The sequence below is a fragment of the Capricornis sumatraensis genome, chromosome 9 (assembly GCF_032405125.1).
Source record: "Capricornis sumatraensis isolate serow.1 chromosome 9, serow.2, whole genome shotgun sequence".
In the NCBI taxonomy this organism is placed as follows: domain Eukaryota; kingdom Metazoa; phylum Chordata; class Mammalia; order Artiodactyla; family Bovidae; genus Capricornis; species Capricornis sumatraensis.
The window spans coordinates 30,457,044-30,476,955 of record NC_091077.1 but is presented as its reverse complement, the minus strand read 5'-3'; the positions used below and the strand labels follow the sequence as shown (position 1 = coordinate 30,476,955).

At 41.0% G+C, this 19,912-nt stretch overlaps 1 protein-coding gene across 1 annotated transcript in view; it reads left to right on the top strand.

The window, feature by feature from the left end:
- The window catches only part of PRDM6 (PR/SET domain 6), a 110,241-nt gene extending 109,276 nt beyond the window's left edge, over positions 1–965 (top strand). Inside the window, exon 7 of the mRNA XM_068981417.1 lies at positions 851–965. Within this exon, the coding sequence (XP_068837518.1) occupies positions 851–965 (115 nt within the window). The remainder of the gene's footprint in view (positions 1–850) is intronic.
- The last annotated feature ends 18,947 nt before the right edge of the window (positions 966–19,912 follow it).

Genomic DNA, 19,912 nt, shown 5'->3' with positions numbered 1-19,912 from the left:
TGTGTGTGTGTGTTCTGAAGATTGTGTAGCCATCAAGCTAGTTGGTATGTGTTGTATGGAAGATGTGTTAGGCCCAGGGTCTCTATTAGCTATTTTATTTTTTAAGTTAAGGAGACAAGATATTCTTGAAACATGATGCCAATTTTGTCCTTAATGGATACACCGACTCTTAAGTATGGCCCGCATGTACATTCTTTCTGCTGTGTCTGGTAGAGAGGTGAACCTGAAACACACAAACATTGATTGATTTTGAGTTTTTCCCATCCCTCTGCAAACATTTTTTAACCCTAACTTTGGTTGAGGTGCAATGCTCTAGCTTTGGCTCGAAAGCGGCCACTCATACCCACCTCCCACACTCACCACAGACTAATGCATTGCTTCCTCCAGTTTCCAGATTCAGGGCTGATGGCTCTCTGGCTGCTGTGTTGAGGGGAGTAGAATTCCCGATTTCAAATTAGCAGCAGGTGAAATTCTATTTGTCATCCATTTCTCTTTGGGGTTACGGAGCAGAAAACTGCAGACAAGCTGCTGCTTTGATGGCTCACTCCTAAAAATCTCTTTTTGTTCTTTATCTATTTGAACTGACAGTGATCAGAGCTGCAGCAGGATAGGGCCCTCTGGAGAAATCACCTTCCCCCTGCCTATTGACAGATCCCTCTGTTCTGCATCAGCCGGGCTTTGTCCCATCACAGGCGTCCGGGCCTTGGAAGGAGCCACCAATTAAACCTCTTGAGCCGGTAAAATCTGAAGCCACTTTGGAGTGTCTGTTCTGATTAGGCAGGATGAGAGGAAGCCCATCACCCTGCAGGCCCCGCTCCCTGGTCTCAATTTTCTCTCTTGCCTCCTCCAGGTGTGAGAGGTGTGAGAGGAGCTTCACGCAGGCCACCCAGCTGAGCCGACACCAGCGGATGCCCAATGAGTGCAAGCCAATAACCGAGAGCCCAGAATCAATCGAAGTGGATTAACTGATTGACTGGTTGGAATTAAACTGCAAGGAAAGTCATGATTAAATGTCACGGACACTTAAGCAAAACCAAAGATTTCCTCGAAGCAACTTTCAATCAGTCCCAGAAAACCAAAAGCAGTAATAAAATAAGTAAGATGTTAAGAGATATTGATCCTGGCGTGGAAGTCAGACCAGGAGAGAGATTATTTATTTATGACTAGGGATGAGACTCATTTCAGTGGACAACCAACCTGGGAAGGCTTACATTTCCAGGCCCACCATGTATTTGCTTTGTTTCTAAAAAGCTTTTTTTTTTTTTTTTTAAAAAAAACAACAACAACAACAACTGTTATTTAATACCAAAGGGAGGGATCGGATGGGCTCTTCTGCCCACAGTTGTGACTGAGAATGCACAGGGACTTGTTTCTCATTGCACCTTTTTTAGTAGCATGAATTCAAGGGGACCCATTGTACAACCCTTCTTCCTGCTGTTGTAGTTTGGCCTGGCCTCTGCCTCGGGCTGCCCAGCGGGGACTACGGATGCAGTTGCTGAAGCCTTTGCTGAGTCCGGGCCATCTTCAGCCCCACAGGCACTCCATGTCTGTGTTTTCCATGCTTACTTCTCATGCACTTTTCTCATGGCTCCTTCTATCCAGCAGCTGGTCTTGATGCAGAAGAGCCTGAAAGTGGAAGAAGATGGTTTAAAATTTAAAATTCAAGTGGAAAAGAAAAATGGGGACTTACCATGTCCTGTCAGGATTTCAGAAACATTTAAAATGTATGGAGCTTCATAATACAGTATATTATTGTTCCAAAGCAGCTAGTTGAGAAAATTTTGTTTTCATGTTTTCAGTAACATTTTAGCATTTAAAAAAAAAAAAAACCACGAAAATAAAGTACTTCAGTGAGAGGCTGAATATAAGATATTAAGCTTCCAGTAATTTTTTTGTTGTGTCTATGAAAGCATTGAATTTGTGGCAAAAGTAATGCCAAGCCCCACCGTCAAGACCATTCTAGGCATCTTCATCTTTCTTCCTTGTACCTCCAAGGGGAAGCCTGGGATGCCCTCCTGAGTGTGGGGGAACGTTTCTGCAAAAATAGGTGAAAATAGCCCAGACAAGGAAACCTTGAGAGGAGGAGCCATGCAGAGGGTTGTGGTTCAAACAGACTGCCCTGGAACAGCTAATTTTATCAAGAAGAGTTACCTTCTCATCCCCTCTGGCCCTTGATAATATTCTTCCTTCAGCATTGATCCACTGAGAGAGAAAGGAGTATGTGCACAGTTTCACTGACCTTTGATTGAGTGCTAGGAGAGTGAGTGTCACTTCAGCTAGCCTTGGGCAGTTCAGCAACGGTGCTCAATGAGATTGGGTCCTGTTCCGTGCAATGATCCAACATCAGGAAGAACTGACAGCTCTCGCTTATAGGCCTTTAGCTCCCAGCGACATTGGAGAGACCGAGTCTACCTTGATGACCAATGTAAATCTGAACAGCCTAGAGCACACACCAGCAGCAGTCTTTGTAGGTTTCTTGGTCACGTGATATCAGGACACACCCTTTTAAGGAATTCCTTGTCTTTTTAGCCTTCCCGTTGTCTTCCTATAACAAAAATACAAGACACATAACTGAACTGGTCACTGATAGGCAAGGATATCTGTGGTTTGGTTTAATCTGTCGTCATGTACTTGGTTCTAAGAAATCTTCCTTCCCTTTTCACTTCACTTTCCCCATCCCTTAGCACCCATTCTGCCACATTTAAAATGGAGTGAAACAGGGCCTCACTAATTGTGTTTTAACTTATTTATATATGTCTCAATCTTTCATGGAGTCTGGCTAATTCTGACCTCCATTGTCCAATCTGAAGTCATTCACATTTCCCCCCATTTCTTGTTGGCCCCTTGTCATAAAAGTAGTAAGTAATCTGTGCAACTGTGTTGCTGTTTCTGATAGAAAATACTTTCTCTGGTGGATTGGAGTGTGTTGAACTTTTATAGTTTCTTATCCTAAGTGATGGAGACATTTGACAAAAACATGTGCCCTTGGGAAGGGTGGAAAGAATTATGTAGTGGTGCTAACTGTAAATCTGCAAGACAGTAACACACTGGCTACACTGATGAGCAGGCTGTTCCATTTACTCAAGTTGAAACATTTGGTTATCCTCTTTCAACATGATAAGGAACTCACCTGTTCATTTCTAATATTGTTTTCCATGAGAAAAACCAGTTCTGCCTTTCGTCTCACTTCATAAGTTTTATACAGTGTACCTAGCCAGTGCCCGTGAGCTCCCACGCGAGTATGGGAAGCCTTCTCTCTGCCCAGCAGTCATGTAGTCAGAGCTTCTGTGACAGTGACAGTGGTCTCTGCCAGTCTAGTGGCTTTGCCAACTGATCCCAAACTCCCACTTAATATGGTGATGACCTCAATGCTGAAAGAGTCTTCTAACTTCCTGCCCATGTAAGCATCTTTTCCTCCTTTATAAGTAAGGGATATTTTTTGCCGTGTCTTTTCCACCAAATTTAGCCTGAGAATATTTGTCACTTGATAAACAGAAAATTGGGAACATTCAGAATTTTCACACTGCTGAGCCATTGCTGGCTGCTAGCAGACTGGCCTTGGCCTTCAGTCTACTGGTTAAGACAGGCCTACATCTGTGGATTGACTTGGAGCCCTGAAGCATATACTAGCATCGCTTGGGTCCTAAATGCTTTTAATCAAAGTGTGTATTGGGCAGGAGGGTGGTGGAGGGAGTGTCTCCTTAAAACCTACCAACAATTGCTTTAGCCTTTTCTGTTTAAAATTAACAGGTATTCTCTAGCAACACTGCAAATGGGTAGTAGATGCTGCAGTCATCAAGAGTCGCTAGTTTTCCTTATTTCCTTATTTTCACTGCTTGACAATAAGAGAAAAACTGTATAGAGAGAAGAAAAACTCAGAGTCATTGTGGAGAGGGGGGGAGATCTAAGATGAGAAAGGGACTGGCTCTTGAAGCAGCCCTTCTTGCCCCTTTCTATCACTGGAGATGGGATTTTTTTATGCCAGAATAAGACATGCCATCCCAGCATATGCCTGTTTGTGTGGCTAAGAGCCTAAGCTAACAAGTAATCCCAGGTGGGTATGCAGATAGCACATTTCTAGAAAAGTCTCAGTAACTTTAGATAAAGCCAAATATTTTCCCCAGGAAACGTGCATGATTTTTTTTTTCAAGATAAGCTTTGCGTTTTGGTTGTCTTTATCTTTAAAAATGAAGTTTTTAAAAGAGGAGATATGCTTTTATAGAGTTCTTAGGATAATTAAGACTATAAAACTAAATCTTATATAATTTATATAATTTGATTCAATTAGTAAATATTTATTGAGTGTCCATTCAAGTATAACCTTATGGGGGAAAACTAATAGGGGTAGACATGTGTCCTCACACGACTTACAAGTTATTGGATTGTACTTTGGGAAAACTTCGTTCTAGTCAAGATAGACAAAGATTTACTAACATTTACCAACTCATCAAATTTTTTTCATCAGTTGGTTGGTTCATTGTTTCATTCATTTATTCATCAAGTATTTACTGAACTCTAGTTTTGTATAAAGACCCCATTTTAGGTGTTTGCTGTAAGGAGTTTTATTTGAATGACTATTGATGAGAAAATAATATCTTCCTCCTAAGTGGCCAGCTAATAGCAATGGATCTTTTATGGCTTTAGACCATTGCCTCTGAAGTTACAGAGATTGCTACAACTGGGAGAATCAGAGAGATGTAAATTCAGCTGGTGACCAGAAGGTAGCAAGTTTCAAAACAGATTAAGATATACAACTTGGTTGTCTTTGTCTGATCAGACCAGCTGTTGTTTCTTAGCAACAATCTCAAGATACCAGGATTAGGGTCTGGCTCTTAGATTTTTATGAGCCTCTTCCAGTGATAAGGCAACAAATGGGGACAGGGCTGGAGCTGCTCAGGACAGGAGCTCTGCAGACCCTGTGTGGGTCTGAGTGGCCTCATTAGTGTCAAGCCTTGGCAATGTGGTCCTTGTCCCCGGTGCATGGCTGTGGTGCTCTCAGAGGTGGGGACTCCTGACTTGCACTCAAGAGCTTCAGAGAGCCCTGTCAGGGTGAATGTTCACTGCTGGTTAAAGATAGCAGTTTTGATAACTTTGTCTTTGAACCTCACAATCAAGCTCTTCTTAAAGCAGTAAAACTGGAGTGTCTTCCCCTTTAGTGGCACCACCTCCAAGGCCCCAGGTATCTGGGAGCTTATTGCAAAACCGTTTGCTGATAATTGGCTCTGAGTTGTGCATGTAAGAAACTAATGTTTCGTTGCTTTTTGTAGTAAAAGTATCATCATTACTGTTACTTGTTTTGTGCTGATTCTGAAAATCAAATGTAGTGCCTGTTGAGCTGTTTAAAATGGGAAATGTGGCGGCATCTCATGAAGCAGGGTATTTCCGGAACAGGTTGGGGTCATGGGTCCTCCGAGCATGCGCAGGAGCCTGTGTTGAGGAGCAGATCAATCATTTCAGGGCTACATATGCCTCTAGAAACTAGGCCAAGAACAACAAAATAAATAAACACATTTTTGAAAAAGTGAGTTTCAATTTTCCTTCCTTGATGTGAACTTAAATTTTATTTCCCATAGCCTTTGCCGATTCTTGACACCGAATCCTGAAAGATACTGAGAGAGGTGCTTCTTTAAGTGACAACAGTAGGTTCCAGATATGTCACTCATTTATCAAATTCCTTTCAAGATCAAGAGGTTTGGAGACATTGGATGAAGTGACTAGGTGGATGTTTAAGTCCTTATCCACCCAAGAACTGAGGCTTTCCCCATTGCTAGTGCTTATATGAACTACCAGAAAACAACAACAGGATCCCAGGAAAAACCACATGTTTCAAGACCTTCTCAAGATTATATTCTACAAATCCAACAATTAGCTTTCCCAGACAACTGACCAAAGAGAGCCAAACTGAAAAGGATATTGCTTTATCTGGGGAAGCTGTGCCACAAATGTTTAGCCTGTAATCCATGGTCATGTTTAACATTTAAAATATTTATTTGGTTTGTTCTTTTAAGTAATGAATGTCAGATGTTTCATCGAATCAATATAAAAAATTATTTAGAAAAACAAAAATATGTCAGAAAACAGGAAGCCATTGGATTGTCTGCCCTATGCATTGAGATGCTAATCTGTTGAGTAAATTTTAATGGAAAAATAAAATCTGAGCTGCTTATTCCCTCTGATGTTGATGAGGATAATAATGATAGCAATTTATTTTATGCAATCACTGTTAGGCATCATTCTAACTGCCTAACATGGATTATCTAATTTAATCCTTGTAACAAAGATAAAATTATTATCCTTTTCTCTTATATTCTTAATCTTATCTTTGCAGTTCTACAATTTTCCTGCTCCAGAACCATCTGAGAGTACTTTTTAAAAGGGAAAATATCTTTATTCCAACTCTCTTTAAGCATAAGAGCTTTTTAAACACAAATATAATTTGTCAGATGCGTTTGTGGAAAAAGTGCTAAAATATTCTCAAAATATGTATTATTGCAGTTGCTGATTTTGTCATCTCTCAACCTGTGCCTCTGGACAGCAGAATTTCAAATATCCCACTGCTAGCAGGTATTGTTTTGTTTTTCTAAACTTGCAAGTAAAACTCCCATTAAAAGAAGAAAATCCTCTCAAGCATATGATACACATTAGGACAAATGGCAACAGGAAGGCAGGTTATGTTGGACATTGGCCAAGAAAAAGTAGGCTTGAATGCTATTGACAAGCAAAAACACATCCTGAATGGGACTAAGTGAAATCTAGTTTTCTTTCTTTGTTCTGACTGAATGCTAAGTGAGTTACTTTGCAGGCATCAATGGAGTAATTATGCAGTTTTGTCCATTAAGAATATGAGCTTCTGTGGCTAGGCTGTTGGTTCAAAGCACTGAGGTAGAGACACTGGACTCATAGGTGTGGTTTGTCGAAGACACAGATAATGTACTTCCATGCACGAGGTACTCAAGGAACCAGTTCAAGTTCTTAGATACAATCTAGATGAGACTATTTATGAGAGATATTCAAGAAGGACGTTTATAAAACTTCATGAACTGAATTATAAGCCAGTTCTTTACTATGGTCCTCAGAGTACAGTCTATGTTGTTTTCCCACAGATTCTAACAGGCACAGTGATTGTCAAAACAATGAATGTGTTTTCCCCGTCAAACATGCTGCCTTACAAAACAGCCCTATTGCTGCTTTTCTCCCCCAAACTTGGCACATCACTCCTTACTGAAAATTATTATCTTGATACAGACCTCAACAAATTGGGTATATTTTTCTACAACAGAACTTGTTTAGGTTTTTAAGAAGTCCTATCCCACAGCAGGTGATCACCACATTTTGGGAGAGCTGCCATTTTAGACCAGTTCTCCACCAGCTCATCATCCCTGTTGATCCCCATCATCTTAACGCTAAAAATCAACCCTGTAGACTCACTTTTTCCAAACAGTTTAGTTCATATACTCAAGCTTCTCCCATCTTGGTGAGAATGAAATAGTCAAAAATAGGCAAGTTTTCTCTCCTTGGAAGTTATAGGTACTCTGTGAAAGAGACTTCCTCAGGTATGAATGCAAATGCCAGGTTGGCAGCTCAGATATTGAGGAAAACTTTGGCTCAGATCAGCAAAATTAATTTGGAAACCTGATGTTCCCTTAATTTATTTTGTTATCTCAAGGGGCGGACATCCAGCTTTGTAATACACTAATAAAAGTGTGTGATCACTCACCTAGAGTCAGACATCCTGGAACGCGAAATCAAGTGGGCCTTGGGAAGCATCATGATGAATAAAGCGAGTGGAGGTGATGGAATTCCAGTTGAGCTGTTTCAAATCCTGAAAGATGATGCTGTTAAAGTGCTGCACTCAATATGCCAACAAATTTGGAAAACTCAGCAGTGACCACAGGACTGGAAAAGGTCAATTTTCATTTCAATCCCAAAGAAAGGCAATGCCAAAGAATGTTCAAGCTACCACGCAATTGCACTCATCTCACACACTAGCAAAGTAATGCTCAAAATTCTCCAAGCCAGGCTTCAACAGTATATGAACTGTGAACTTCCAGATGTTCAAGCTGGATTTAGAAAAGTCAGAGGAACCAGAGATCAAATTACCAACATCTGTTGGATCATAGAAAAAGCAAGAAAATTCCAGAAAAACATCTACTTCTGCTTTATTGATAATGCCAAAACCTTTGACTATGTGGATCACAACAAACTGTGGAAAATTCTGAAAGGGATGGGAATATCAGACCACCTGACCTGCCTCCTGAGAAACCTGTATGCAGATCAAGAAACCAGTTAGAACTGGACATGGAACAACAGATTGGTTCCAAATCAGGAAAGGAGTACATCAAGGCTGTATATTGTCACCCTGCTTATTTAACTTATAAGCAGAGTACATCATGAGAAATGCTGGGCTGGATGAAGCACAAGCTGGAATCAAGACTGCCAGGAGAAATATCAATAACCTGAGATATGCAGATGACACCACCCTTATGGCAGAAAGTGAAGAGATAAAGAGCCTCTTGATGAAAGTGAAAGAGGAGAGTGAGAAAGTTGACTTAAAACTCAACATTCAGAAAACTAAGGTCATGGCATCGGGTTCCATCAAGTAGATGGGGAAACAATGGAAACAGTGAGAGACTTTATTTTGGGGGACTCCAAAATCACTGCAGATGGTGACTGCAGCCATGAAATTAAGACACTTGCTGCTTGGAAGAAAAGCTGTGACCAATCTAGACAGCATATTAAAAAGCAGAGACATTACTTTGCCAACAAAGGTCTGTCTAGTCAAAGCTATGGTTTTTCCAGTAGTCGTATATGGATGTGAGAGTTGGACTATAAAGAAAGCTAAGTGCCAAAGAATTGATGTTTTTGAACTGTGGTGTTGGATAAGACTCTTGAGAGTCCCTTGGACTAGAAGGAGATCCAACCAGTCCATCCTAAAGGAAATCAGTCCTGAATATTCATTGGAAGGACTGATACTGAAGCTATAACTCCAATACTTTGGCCACCTGATGCAAAGAACTGAGTCATTTGAAAAGACCCTGATACTGGGAAAGATTGAAGGTGGGAGGAGAAGGGGACGACAGAGGAAGAGATGGTTGGATGGCATCACCGATTCGATGGACTTGAGTTTGAGTAAGCTCTGGGAGTTGGTGATGGACAGGGAAGCCTGGCATGCTACAGTCCATGGGGTCGCAAAGAGTCAGACACGACTGGGCAACGGAACTGAACTGAACTGAATAAAAGTGTGATATTTAGTTGCTATCAAGGCATTGTATAGATTTCCCTCATATACTAATTAAAATTTACTGTAAATGTTCTCACTGAAATAAAAATATGTCTCTCTTCAGCTTCCCCACAAAGAAAATGCTAGAGTTAGGGCTCTATTTCAGTCTTGATTTTTGAGGTTTGAAAAGTTTTAACAAGTCAGTCAAGAGAATGACGAGAAGCTTACTGTGAATGATGAGAATCCCTTGCTCTAGAGGCCGCTGATGTGACAAGAACAATTATCCTGGCATTAGAGTGGTAAACAATTTGCTTGTTTTTTTAAAAAAACTTATTAAACTCACATCTTAAAAAACTACCAAGAACCAATGAACTCATGCATGCAACTGTACTCTTATGATAGAATCTACCAGGATTCGATTGTGTTTAAATGAAAAACACATTTAGAGATAATTGGCCAAGAAACATAAATATATTTGATAAATAAAACATTCCTATGATGACTTGATCTGCCCTTGGATTCTTTCTAGTCCCACATTGGTCCTTTTTCCAAGTGTGAATTGTTTAATTCTAGCATAGAGCTTAGGCACTAGGCAGTCAACAAACTCTTGGAGGGGAAAACATGGGCTAGAAAATGGAGTGAGAAAGCTTGTAGAGCTAGCTAGCAGAAAGGCTGTTAAAATTCATGCCTGTGATTTATCCGGTATACTTGAGATGGCTCTCACGCTCATTTGTTAATCCAAGTTGGGTCCCCTCTCAAGGAAACTCAGGTACAGAGGTCCAGCCGCAATTCTGTGGCTGGCTGGATGTGATATTTTATTTCTGGCCTCCATAAAACTTCAAGAAGGTTGCTCTGAGAGGAACCTGGATCTGTGACTCTTCTTGATATCCATGGCCACGGGGCTCTCGATCAGAAAGCTCAAGTCAGCTATTTCGTTTATCTGTGATTCTGTTAGATAATAAAATTCTGCTTGTATCTGAGGAAAAAGAATAAATGAGCTTCAAGGATTAGCAAGTACACTGAGGCTGGAGCGGATGGCAAGAGGCAGAGGTTGGAGAGGTGAAGTGAGGTGGACCATTTAGAGCCTGGGGGCCTATTGTGAGAACTTGACTGCTTCCTCTGAAGTGAGGCGGGGGAAAAACTGGCTTTGAGCAGTTTGAAACTGCTCACAAAACTGGCTTGAGCTGACTGAAAAGGATAATTCTGGGTGATTTGTTGTATATAGACTGTAGGGGGATGTGGGCTGAAGATGGGAGATGATTAGGAGGGTATATCAGTACAGATGGAGAGGGTGATGGTGTCTTCCACTTGGATGGGAGTAATCAGCATGGCAGGAAGTGGTTAACTTCTGGTCATAATTTGAAGATTGTCAGGATTTGCTGATGGGTTGGATGTGGGGTGTTACATAAAGAGAGGAGTCAAGAATGACTCCAAGGTGTTTTGGTCTAAGCAACTGAAAGATGCACTGTTTCTGTTTGGGAGTTTATTTATATCTGACTTACTACTGAGCCACCAGGGAAGCTCATTTGGGAGCTTTCTCTCCATTTTTTGGTTGCTTTTTTGTTTTCATAAATGGGCTTCCCACGTGGCTTAGTGGTAAAAATAAAATAAAATCTGCCTGCCAATGCAGGAGATGCAGTTTCAATCCCTGGGTCATGAAAATCCCCTGGAGAAAGAAACAGCAACCCACTCCAGTATTCTTGTGTGGGAAATCCCATCGATAGTGGAGCCTATGGGGTCACTGAGTCGGACACCACTTAGCAACTAAACAACAACAGCTTTTTTCTTCATAAGCACCAGCATGATTCCAATATAATAAATGTGGAAACAATCCTGCCAACATGCTGCTGTCTGACAAGGTTGCTGGCTCTTCTGAGTGGCCAAGCCCAGCAGTGAGCCCCATCCTGGAAACAAGGAATTTCCAGGTTGCTTCTTCTGTTGCACCAAATGGAGATGCCATCGTCCAGGAACAACTTGCAAGCATTTCTTGAGTAAAAGATTACATCAGAAGTGAGGATCTACTTTCAAAGTAATAGTACTTAGCAGCCATGGGACACCAGAGTCTCATTCTGGAGATCCTTTAAGGAAGGGTGCTCTGGAAATACACATGAGACTGTTTTCCTGTGTTGTTTGTTTCTCTGGCAATGCTGTCAGCTCTGTGCTTGGTGACAGGAGGGCAGAGCCAGCCAGAGAGTTGGTTGTGGTTTTCAGCCTCTGGTTGGGACAGTTCTAAGCAGGTGTAGTGAAACTCATGCCCTTAGACAACTCGTGTTTGTCATTCATTCATCCATTCATTCATGTATCTACTTAAAAATTATTTTTAAAAATCTATATGCTAAGATTCTGTTTTGCTTAGTACAAATATCAGTAGGACATGGTGGGTAATAAAATTTGGAAGAGAGAGAAAAATACATAACTAAGTAAAATATACAGGTTTTAGGAGGCTGTATAAGAAACTGGAGACAGATTTGAGAGAATGGTTTTCACTCTAGAAGGAGTTCAGGCAAGTCTACAAAGTTGCTTTCTGAGATGGGAGTCAAAATAAACAGAGACAAGTGTTTGTATTCCCTATTTAACAATTACCACCAAGAACTGCCCATCTGAGCTCTTTTGGAAAATTTGCCACCTATGTTGAAGGCAACCCAATGTGTGCTACCTTAGGACGTTTGTGCCATTTGAATCAAAGGGTTTTTGTTCTGTTTTCTTTTGTTTCACTGAAATTTTATCATTTCTGTCATCCCCTATGTTGATATGTTTGTACATGGAAATTAAAGAACTTGCCAAAGGTCGGCAACGAACTGATGGTTCATAGCATTGAGCCAATCTATGGATATTTTTTTCTTTTATTGGCATGTTGCCTTTAATTATTTAATTAATTTTAAATTAATTAATTAATTTTAAATTAATTTTAAATTAATTAATTTTAAAACAAAGATGAATATCTTCAATGATAAAAGTACAATTCACAAAGAAGATAGACATTACAAATCATTAGAACCTAACAACAAAGAAACAAAAATACATAAAGCAAAAACCAGAAGAAATATAAGGGAAAAAAATAGTATATAATCACAGTGAGACATATTAACATTTCTCTGATAATATTGTATCAAGTTCAGGAAAAATAAGAATAGGAGCATCTTGAAGGATATTCTTACCTTTTGGGGGTGATGGACTTCTTTGAGAATATGACTGCTCCACAGAAAGCTTCACAAATACACTGAACTTTACCTTGAACTTCAGGGAGGGGTCCTGGATCTCAGCTTAAGACCCCTGACTCTTAAGATCTTGCATTTCGAATGGTGCCCTTCAGTTGTCAGAGCTTCAAAAGTCTGAGTGGAGATGAAAATAATAGTAGTTAGAGCAGCTAATCAAGAGCTGTGTATTTCTTCATGCTCTCCATGAAGTTGCTAAGTAATGTGGAAGAGCGAGCAGGGAGGATTGACTCCCTCTTCTAGCAAGAGCAGCAAGAGGCCTGGGTGCCTGCTTCTGAGACCAAGAGTACCTGTCCCTGTCTATGTTGCAGCATGAGGACCACAGAGACCCAGAAAGCCAGGCCAAATCAACAGATCGGTCATTTTCTTATCCATTAAAAGGGGAACTCTCAGCCAGGCAGAGATTTTCCCCACCTGTTATCCCAGATTATTCCTCTTTCCCATCCCCTTAAGCCGAAGGAAAATCTGAGTATACAGAAATTATGCACGACATGCCTGCAACTGTGAGAGAATACTAATTAGTTGGAATACCAGTCACAACCACAATCAGTTCTTTAGTACCTATCAGAGTAGGTAAAATTGAACCTTTAGTCCCAAACTCACCATATGATAAAACAGAGCAAGTTCACAGAGCAGTTTTTCCTGCTCTCAGGTGACTACCCCACACATGCATGCACACACACATTTTATAAGAGATTACAATCCATTTTATCTTTAGCATCCTTAACAAGACATTCACACTTCCATTTGTATTGAATTTTGCCATCCCCTTTTCCTCTTTGTAGCAAGCTGAATGGTACCCTCTCCCACCCAAACCCACAAAAAAGATATGTCTTCGCAGAACCTGTGAATGTGACCTTATTTTGTGAAAGTGTTATTGCACATATAATTAAGGATCTTGAGGTGATCCTGTGTTATCCAGGTGGGTCCTAAAGCCAGTGCTGTGTCTTTATAAGAGACAGAAGAGAAGACCCACAGAGGAGAAGGCCGTATGAAGACTGATTCAGACACTGGAGTGCTGCAGCCACAAGCCAAGGAAACCTGGAGCCACCAGAAACTAAAAGAGGCAGGGAAAGATTTTCCCCTAGAGCCATTGGAGGGATCATGGGCCTCCTACACTTTTATTTCAGACCCCTAGAGGCTCCAGATCTGTGACAGAATACATTTCTGTTACTTTAAGCCTCCAGGAGTGCAGTGATTTGTTATAGCAGCTGTAGGAAACTAATACACCATTGTGGTTCATAACCCAACATCTTGCTGATAGTGAGTGGCAATCAAATTCACTTTTGGGAGATTCTCTCCATCAAGGTAATTTCATTTGCTCTTTTACCCATTGATCCATAAGGCTTACCATGTCACTTTTACAATGCTAATGATAAGTGTTCTTGACTCTAACTCCAAGTGTCTGGATAGATACAGAATCCATTCTGCTGATTTTCAGGGTTGGCAGGCTCTTTTTCATGCACTTGCTGACCATTATTATTTTTTTTTTTTCAAACTTTTATCATCTGCAGAACATGTCATGGCAAAGAGCCTGTATGTAGTTGACCAATTTTAGGTATATTTAAAGCACTGTTACAAGTTTTTAAATAATAAAACACTTAAAATATATCTTTTTTTTTTTTTTTTTTATGTGAACAGTAGAGCGATAGCATCTGTAATCTTTCCCCAAGTTATCTCCTGAAAGGCAGTCTGGTCGTCTAGTTCCAGGAGAGGTAGCTTGAGCCATAGGTCTGTCTGCAGCTTGGCAGTTTCTTTTCTTTCTCTTTGTTTCTTTTAATTTAGAAACACTTAATTCCCAATTATGCTATTGGGAATAGCAGCAGGTATTTGCTGGTTCATTCAGAGTCGTCGACATTCAGGTTAGCCACAAGCCCAGGAATTAAGGAGAATTTTATCACTGAAAATTGCTTTCAGATGTGTGTCAAAGACTACCCTGAAGAATATATATTGTTTCGAAGCTGGAAATTTGAAGTTTCCACCTGAGAGTTGAAGGCAAATGGTTTCCTAATCCACTCTGGTTGCTTATGGCTATGGAAAGTATTTCTTCCAGTTCTGTTATAGTATTTGCTTATGGTTTTAAAAAGTCTCCAGAATCACTGATTTTTTTTTCCTAGCAAATAATAAAAATAATGAAGTATCGGAAAGCCCTTAGCAGTTAGACATTTGCATTCCAGTTTGGGCTTATAAGAAAATCTAGTTTTAACTTAAAATCATGATATCTTAGTCCTGATTGTAGAATTGGTATGTTCTCAAACTGTAGAGTACATCATGAGCAGTTCAGAGATATAAAGCTCCCTGATTTTAGGTAAAATTTAAAAATACATCTGTTGGAAAATAAATTTTGAGAGGAGAACTTTTAAAATGTATTTATTTTTAATTGAAGGATAATTGCTTTTCAATAGTGTGTTGGTTTCTGCCATACATCAACATAAATCAGCCATAGGTATACATACGTGCCTGCTCTCTGGAACCTCCCTCCCACCTGCCACCCCACCCCACCCCTCTAGGTTGTCACAGAGCTCCCTGGTACAGCAAATGCCCACTGGTATTGTTTTACATCTGGTAGTGTATATGCTTCCATGGTACTCTCTCCATTCACCCCTTTCTCCCCTTCCCACCACCCCCTCCCCAGGTCCATAAGTCTGTTCTTTATGTCTGTGTCTCCATTGCTGACCTGTGAACAGGAAAGAAAAACATATTGAATCACTGAAATGGTGTTTCCATTTAATTCTGTGGATTTGTTCCCTTTGCCAGGTTGAGCTTGCAGTTTTGGTCACTGAAACCATGCCTTTCCCCACACCTCAGATGGGGTTGGCCTTTAGCCTGTTGGTCTGTAGCATGTGCAGAAGTGACTGTGACCAACTCTGAGCATGGCCCTTGAGAGGTTTCATGTGTTTCTGCTCATGCTTTTGTGTTTCTTTGTTACCATGAGAACATGCCTGGGGTCATCTGCTGGAAGATGCCAGGCTCTAGGAACTGAGCCTCATTGCCCCAGTAGCCCCTGCTGATAGCCAACAAGCCCTTAGATTTGTGTGATCCCCACCAAATTCAACAGTACTGCCAAGAGAGTTCCGCAATGACTCTGACTTCACGAGCAATACATATACCAGTGCATGCCGCAAAGAGCTGGTGATTTTTAGTCACACGGGAAAACCGTAGCAATAGATAATCAACACAATAACCATCACAGCTCAGTGTAAAGAATCCGAGTGCCTGTGTTCCCCATTGCTTTTTCATACAGTACATCAGAGACTTTAAGTTGCTGTGAGTCAATTATATTTACAATTTTCATTATGTTCGCCAACATTTAATTAAGATTTGGAGGCAGACTTCTGGCCACCCACTATTCTTTGTGAATAAAACTGGCTGTCAATTGGCACTTATTTAATAATTGACAATTATTTTACTCTTTCATTTTTAGTACACACATACTAAGTGCCCCATCAATATTCACCTTTTCCATTTATATCATAGCTCACAAAATAATTCTCAAGCTAACCCCCAAAGTCTCTTTTCCTGTAGTATTAGCTTTCAGTGTTGATTAGAAGAAAAGTCATCACACGTTCTCCCTTGTATACACACATGCTGAATGTGTACGCTGTACATCAGCGGTCTTGTCTGACTGCAGGGTGGGGTATCTGTGAGCACATGTTTTATTTACTTCTTTGACAAACATTTATGTAGCAGGTGCTCGGTGCCAGGCACTGTCCCAAGTGCTTTACGTTACTGATTTACTTCATCCTCTTAGAAGCTCTGAGGCTGTTACTGACCCTGTTTTATACACCAGGTCACTCGGGCTCGGGGAGGGTAGGAAACTTGTCCAAGGTCACAGGCAGGAAGTGGCAGAGTGGGGATGTGGACTGCAACAGTCTGACCCTGGAGTCTGTGTTTTTAGTCACTACACGTGATGGAAATTGCTCCTCATTATTTCACTGTTATAACGTGGCACCCACAGTGCCATCTGAAAAAGAAACTTCTCCAGTGGCTTGTTCTGCTTTCTTGCCAAACATGATATCAATCAATACGTATTGAGCCGGCTTTTGAAGCTTATGGGCAATAGTATGGCTTATGTTTCTATAGAGAATGGGCCTCTGTACTTTTGGTCTCTCAAATGCCTTAGCAGCGTCATTTGTAAATTTCTTGCTGAAAAGTATTATTTTGAGCTTGTTCTAGAAAAACTGTTGGTTTATCAGGAAGGTTGTTGTGTTTAAAAACAAGGAGAAGGCTCAAGTTGCTTTGTGACCCTAGAGGACAAAGTTTTTTAACAGACAGCATACTAGAGACCAGGGATAAATGGAGAAGGGATCTTATAAATCTGTTTTTCAGATATCGAATACTAGGATTCACACATTCCAATCTGTGAGATTGCATTTACATTCTTGTGATCATGTACATTTATGACATTATCCTGAGATGTATATTTTTAGTGCTATTTTTATTACTTCTTTTGCATTTCAGTGTATCACTTTGGAGTTCATGTGTGTGTGTGTGTGTGTGTGTGTGTGTGTGTGTGTGAATGGAGAATAAAATGATGTATAAATGAGAGACAGCAAAGGGTCAAAGTTTAAGAACTCAAGCTAGATTTCCTGGGGTCATGTTTCAGATCAAACAGTTAAAAATTATGTGACCGTGAGCTGGATAGATAGGGTCTCTGTAACTCCCTTCTCTCCTCTATAAAATGGGGATAGAAATAAGAATACTGACCATGTGGGATCAATCTGAAGATTGAATGTGTTCACTTGAAACAGTATCTGGTATATAATAAGTGGTTTGTAAACATCTAGCAAATAAAAATGAATGGATAGCAAGACTGAAAACTATAAATTTAACTATTATGAATAATAGCATGCAAATATAACAAAGAACTGTTGCCTGTTAATTGAAACTTAGCTATGACAAACTGACTCCATGTAATCTTAATAGTGCAGGCATAACTTTTAAGAATATAATGGTTACTGAGGACAGAATGGGATTTTTGTAAAAACCCTACTCAGCCCTATATTGCAAATTTGTGACACGTGTGTAAACAAACTGGCCTCCTCGCTGTTCCCACTGAAACCACTGAAACTACCAAGGGACACATTCAGGCCACTATTGCTACATAACTTGTTACCCCAAAATTTAGCGACTTAACCTTTTTATTTTGCTCACAATTTTGTGGTTAAGGAGTTCAGGAAGGGCTCAGCTGGGCAATTCTTATTTGGAATCTCTCAAGCAGTTTCAACCAGCAGTTGAATGGGGCTGGGTCATCTGAAAAGCTCTACTGGGTTGCAATCCAAGATGGCTCTCTGGTGTGGCTGTCAAATGGGAGCTCAGCTGGGGCAGTCGACAAGAATGCCTGGACAGGGCCTCCCTAGCATGGCAGTCTTAGGGGAGTTTGACGTGTTCCATGGTGGCTGGCTTCCCCCAGAGTGGCATCCCAAGAGGACCAGCCTGGGAAGTCGCAGAGCATCACTTTTGTCGTGTTTAATTGGGTGAAGCTGTTACAAACCTGCCCAGATTCAAGGGAGGTGACATTGACCCCAAACTTCTCTACACAAGGAATCTTAAAACCACTGCAGACCACTGAACAGAATTCCAGTAGCTGTTGAAGACCTTTAGAACCATTCATCTGCAGTGTACATAGCTAGATTATTCAATACCAGTTTACTTTTTTCTTAAAGCTCTAATGTGTAAATCTTTGAGCCATTTGCAGAGATTTGCTCTGGGACTTTCATAACAGTAACAGCCCAAGGACAGGACAAAGAAAACTTGGAAATCAGCCAGAACTTTGAAAGCGTGAGGAGAATCCCATGAAATTCCTTGAAAGTCATTCATAGCAATGCTCTTCTCTCTCAGAGCTTGGAGATCTCACTATTCTGCAACCACGGGGCTTTTAAATAGCTCTCTTTATGGGCCAAGTCACATTGACTCAGCAGTGTCTAAGAGTCACTTTTCTTAAGGCTTGGGAAGTGAATCACTATTCCCTGGCCTTGCTGCTTCTCCAAGCAAATTTTGTACATGACTCTGGAAAAAAATCCCTTCTTCACACTCCATTCCATTTGTTCCCATTCACACATTGCCCAGCCCTGCATGGTTGCACTTCCCAGGTGAAGAGATTCCCTGGCTCTGAGTCTTAAAGCACCCCTTGACCAGGCCATCCTCTTTAGGAGCAGGAAGGGACCTGATTCCCTGAGTCCCAGATATGAGGACAACACCCACATAAAACAGACTTGAAAGTAACTGCTCTAAGAGAAATTACTCTTAGATGAATCCAAATGGAAATAGGCCAAATCCACAGCTGGATGAATTCTGTTTTCAGGTTTAGAAATAGTTTGCTTTCTAAAAGTTGATATTGTCTATGGGACAAATATATTTAGTATCTCCCATTGCTACTCACTGGGGGCAACTTTGATACATTTACTTTAGGCCAAATAACAAAAAGCCACTAGTCCCTCAGATGAGGCAAATATACTACATTCACTGTGGAGGTTCCTTGAGTCTCACAAAGCGAGGTTTGAGGAATCACTAATAAGTTTGGCTCAGTTTTTTTTCTTAAAGACCATTTCCCCCAGTTAAGAGCTTTCTGCCAGCACCCTGATCTTCCTGCCCTTTTCTAGCTCGTTTTCCATTTAAGTTGGGGTTCCTGGACTGAGTAATTTTCACATGCTCCCTGAGCCCTAGCCTGATGGGTTACTCTTCTGTGAAAGTGAAAGAGTCATGTGTGACTCTGCAACCCCATGGACTATACAGTCCATGGAATTCTCCAGGCCAGCATACTGGAGTGGGTAGCCTTTCCATTCTCCAGGGGATCTTCCCACCCAGAGATTGAAGCCATGTCTCCCAGGTGGGTTCTTTACCAACTGAACCACCAGGGAAGCCCAAGAATACTGGAGTCAGTAGCCTATCACTTCTCCAGTTGATCTTCCCAACCCAGGAATCAAACCGGGGTCTCCTGCATTACAGGCGGATTCTTTACACGCTGAGCTACCAGGGCTGTGCCTATGTGAGGCAGGCAACTAAGAGGCAAGACTTGGGTCCTGGCCTCCTGGCCTCCCCCTGCTTAAGGAGTTTGGGTCCATCCCAGCTCATTTTTCAGGAACCCAGCCTTCTACAGCTTTCCTCACAGCATGTCCTTCCAGCCCTTTTCCTTTGGGTCAAGTTTTGAAAGTGCCCAAACTCCACAGGCCACAGCTTTGGATATGAATTTTGAGTCTTACTGGTTTTATGATCTTCTGGCCAATCACAGAGCTCTTTCATTAAAAACAAAGGAGATAAGAAGAGGCTAAGGCTTTCTTGCACATCAGCAAGCTCTTCAAAGCAACATTTCAAGAAGTGCTAATGACTCAGACCAGATGGAGTCCATTTCCCTGAGAAAGACAAGAATGTCTAAAGAAGCAGGAAATGAAGAATGGGAAGATCTGTGTTTTTCGATTTTTCTAAATTCCACCCTCTTTTCAGATACCATCGGGTTTCATCCTGCCTTCTCTCCTCA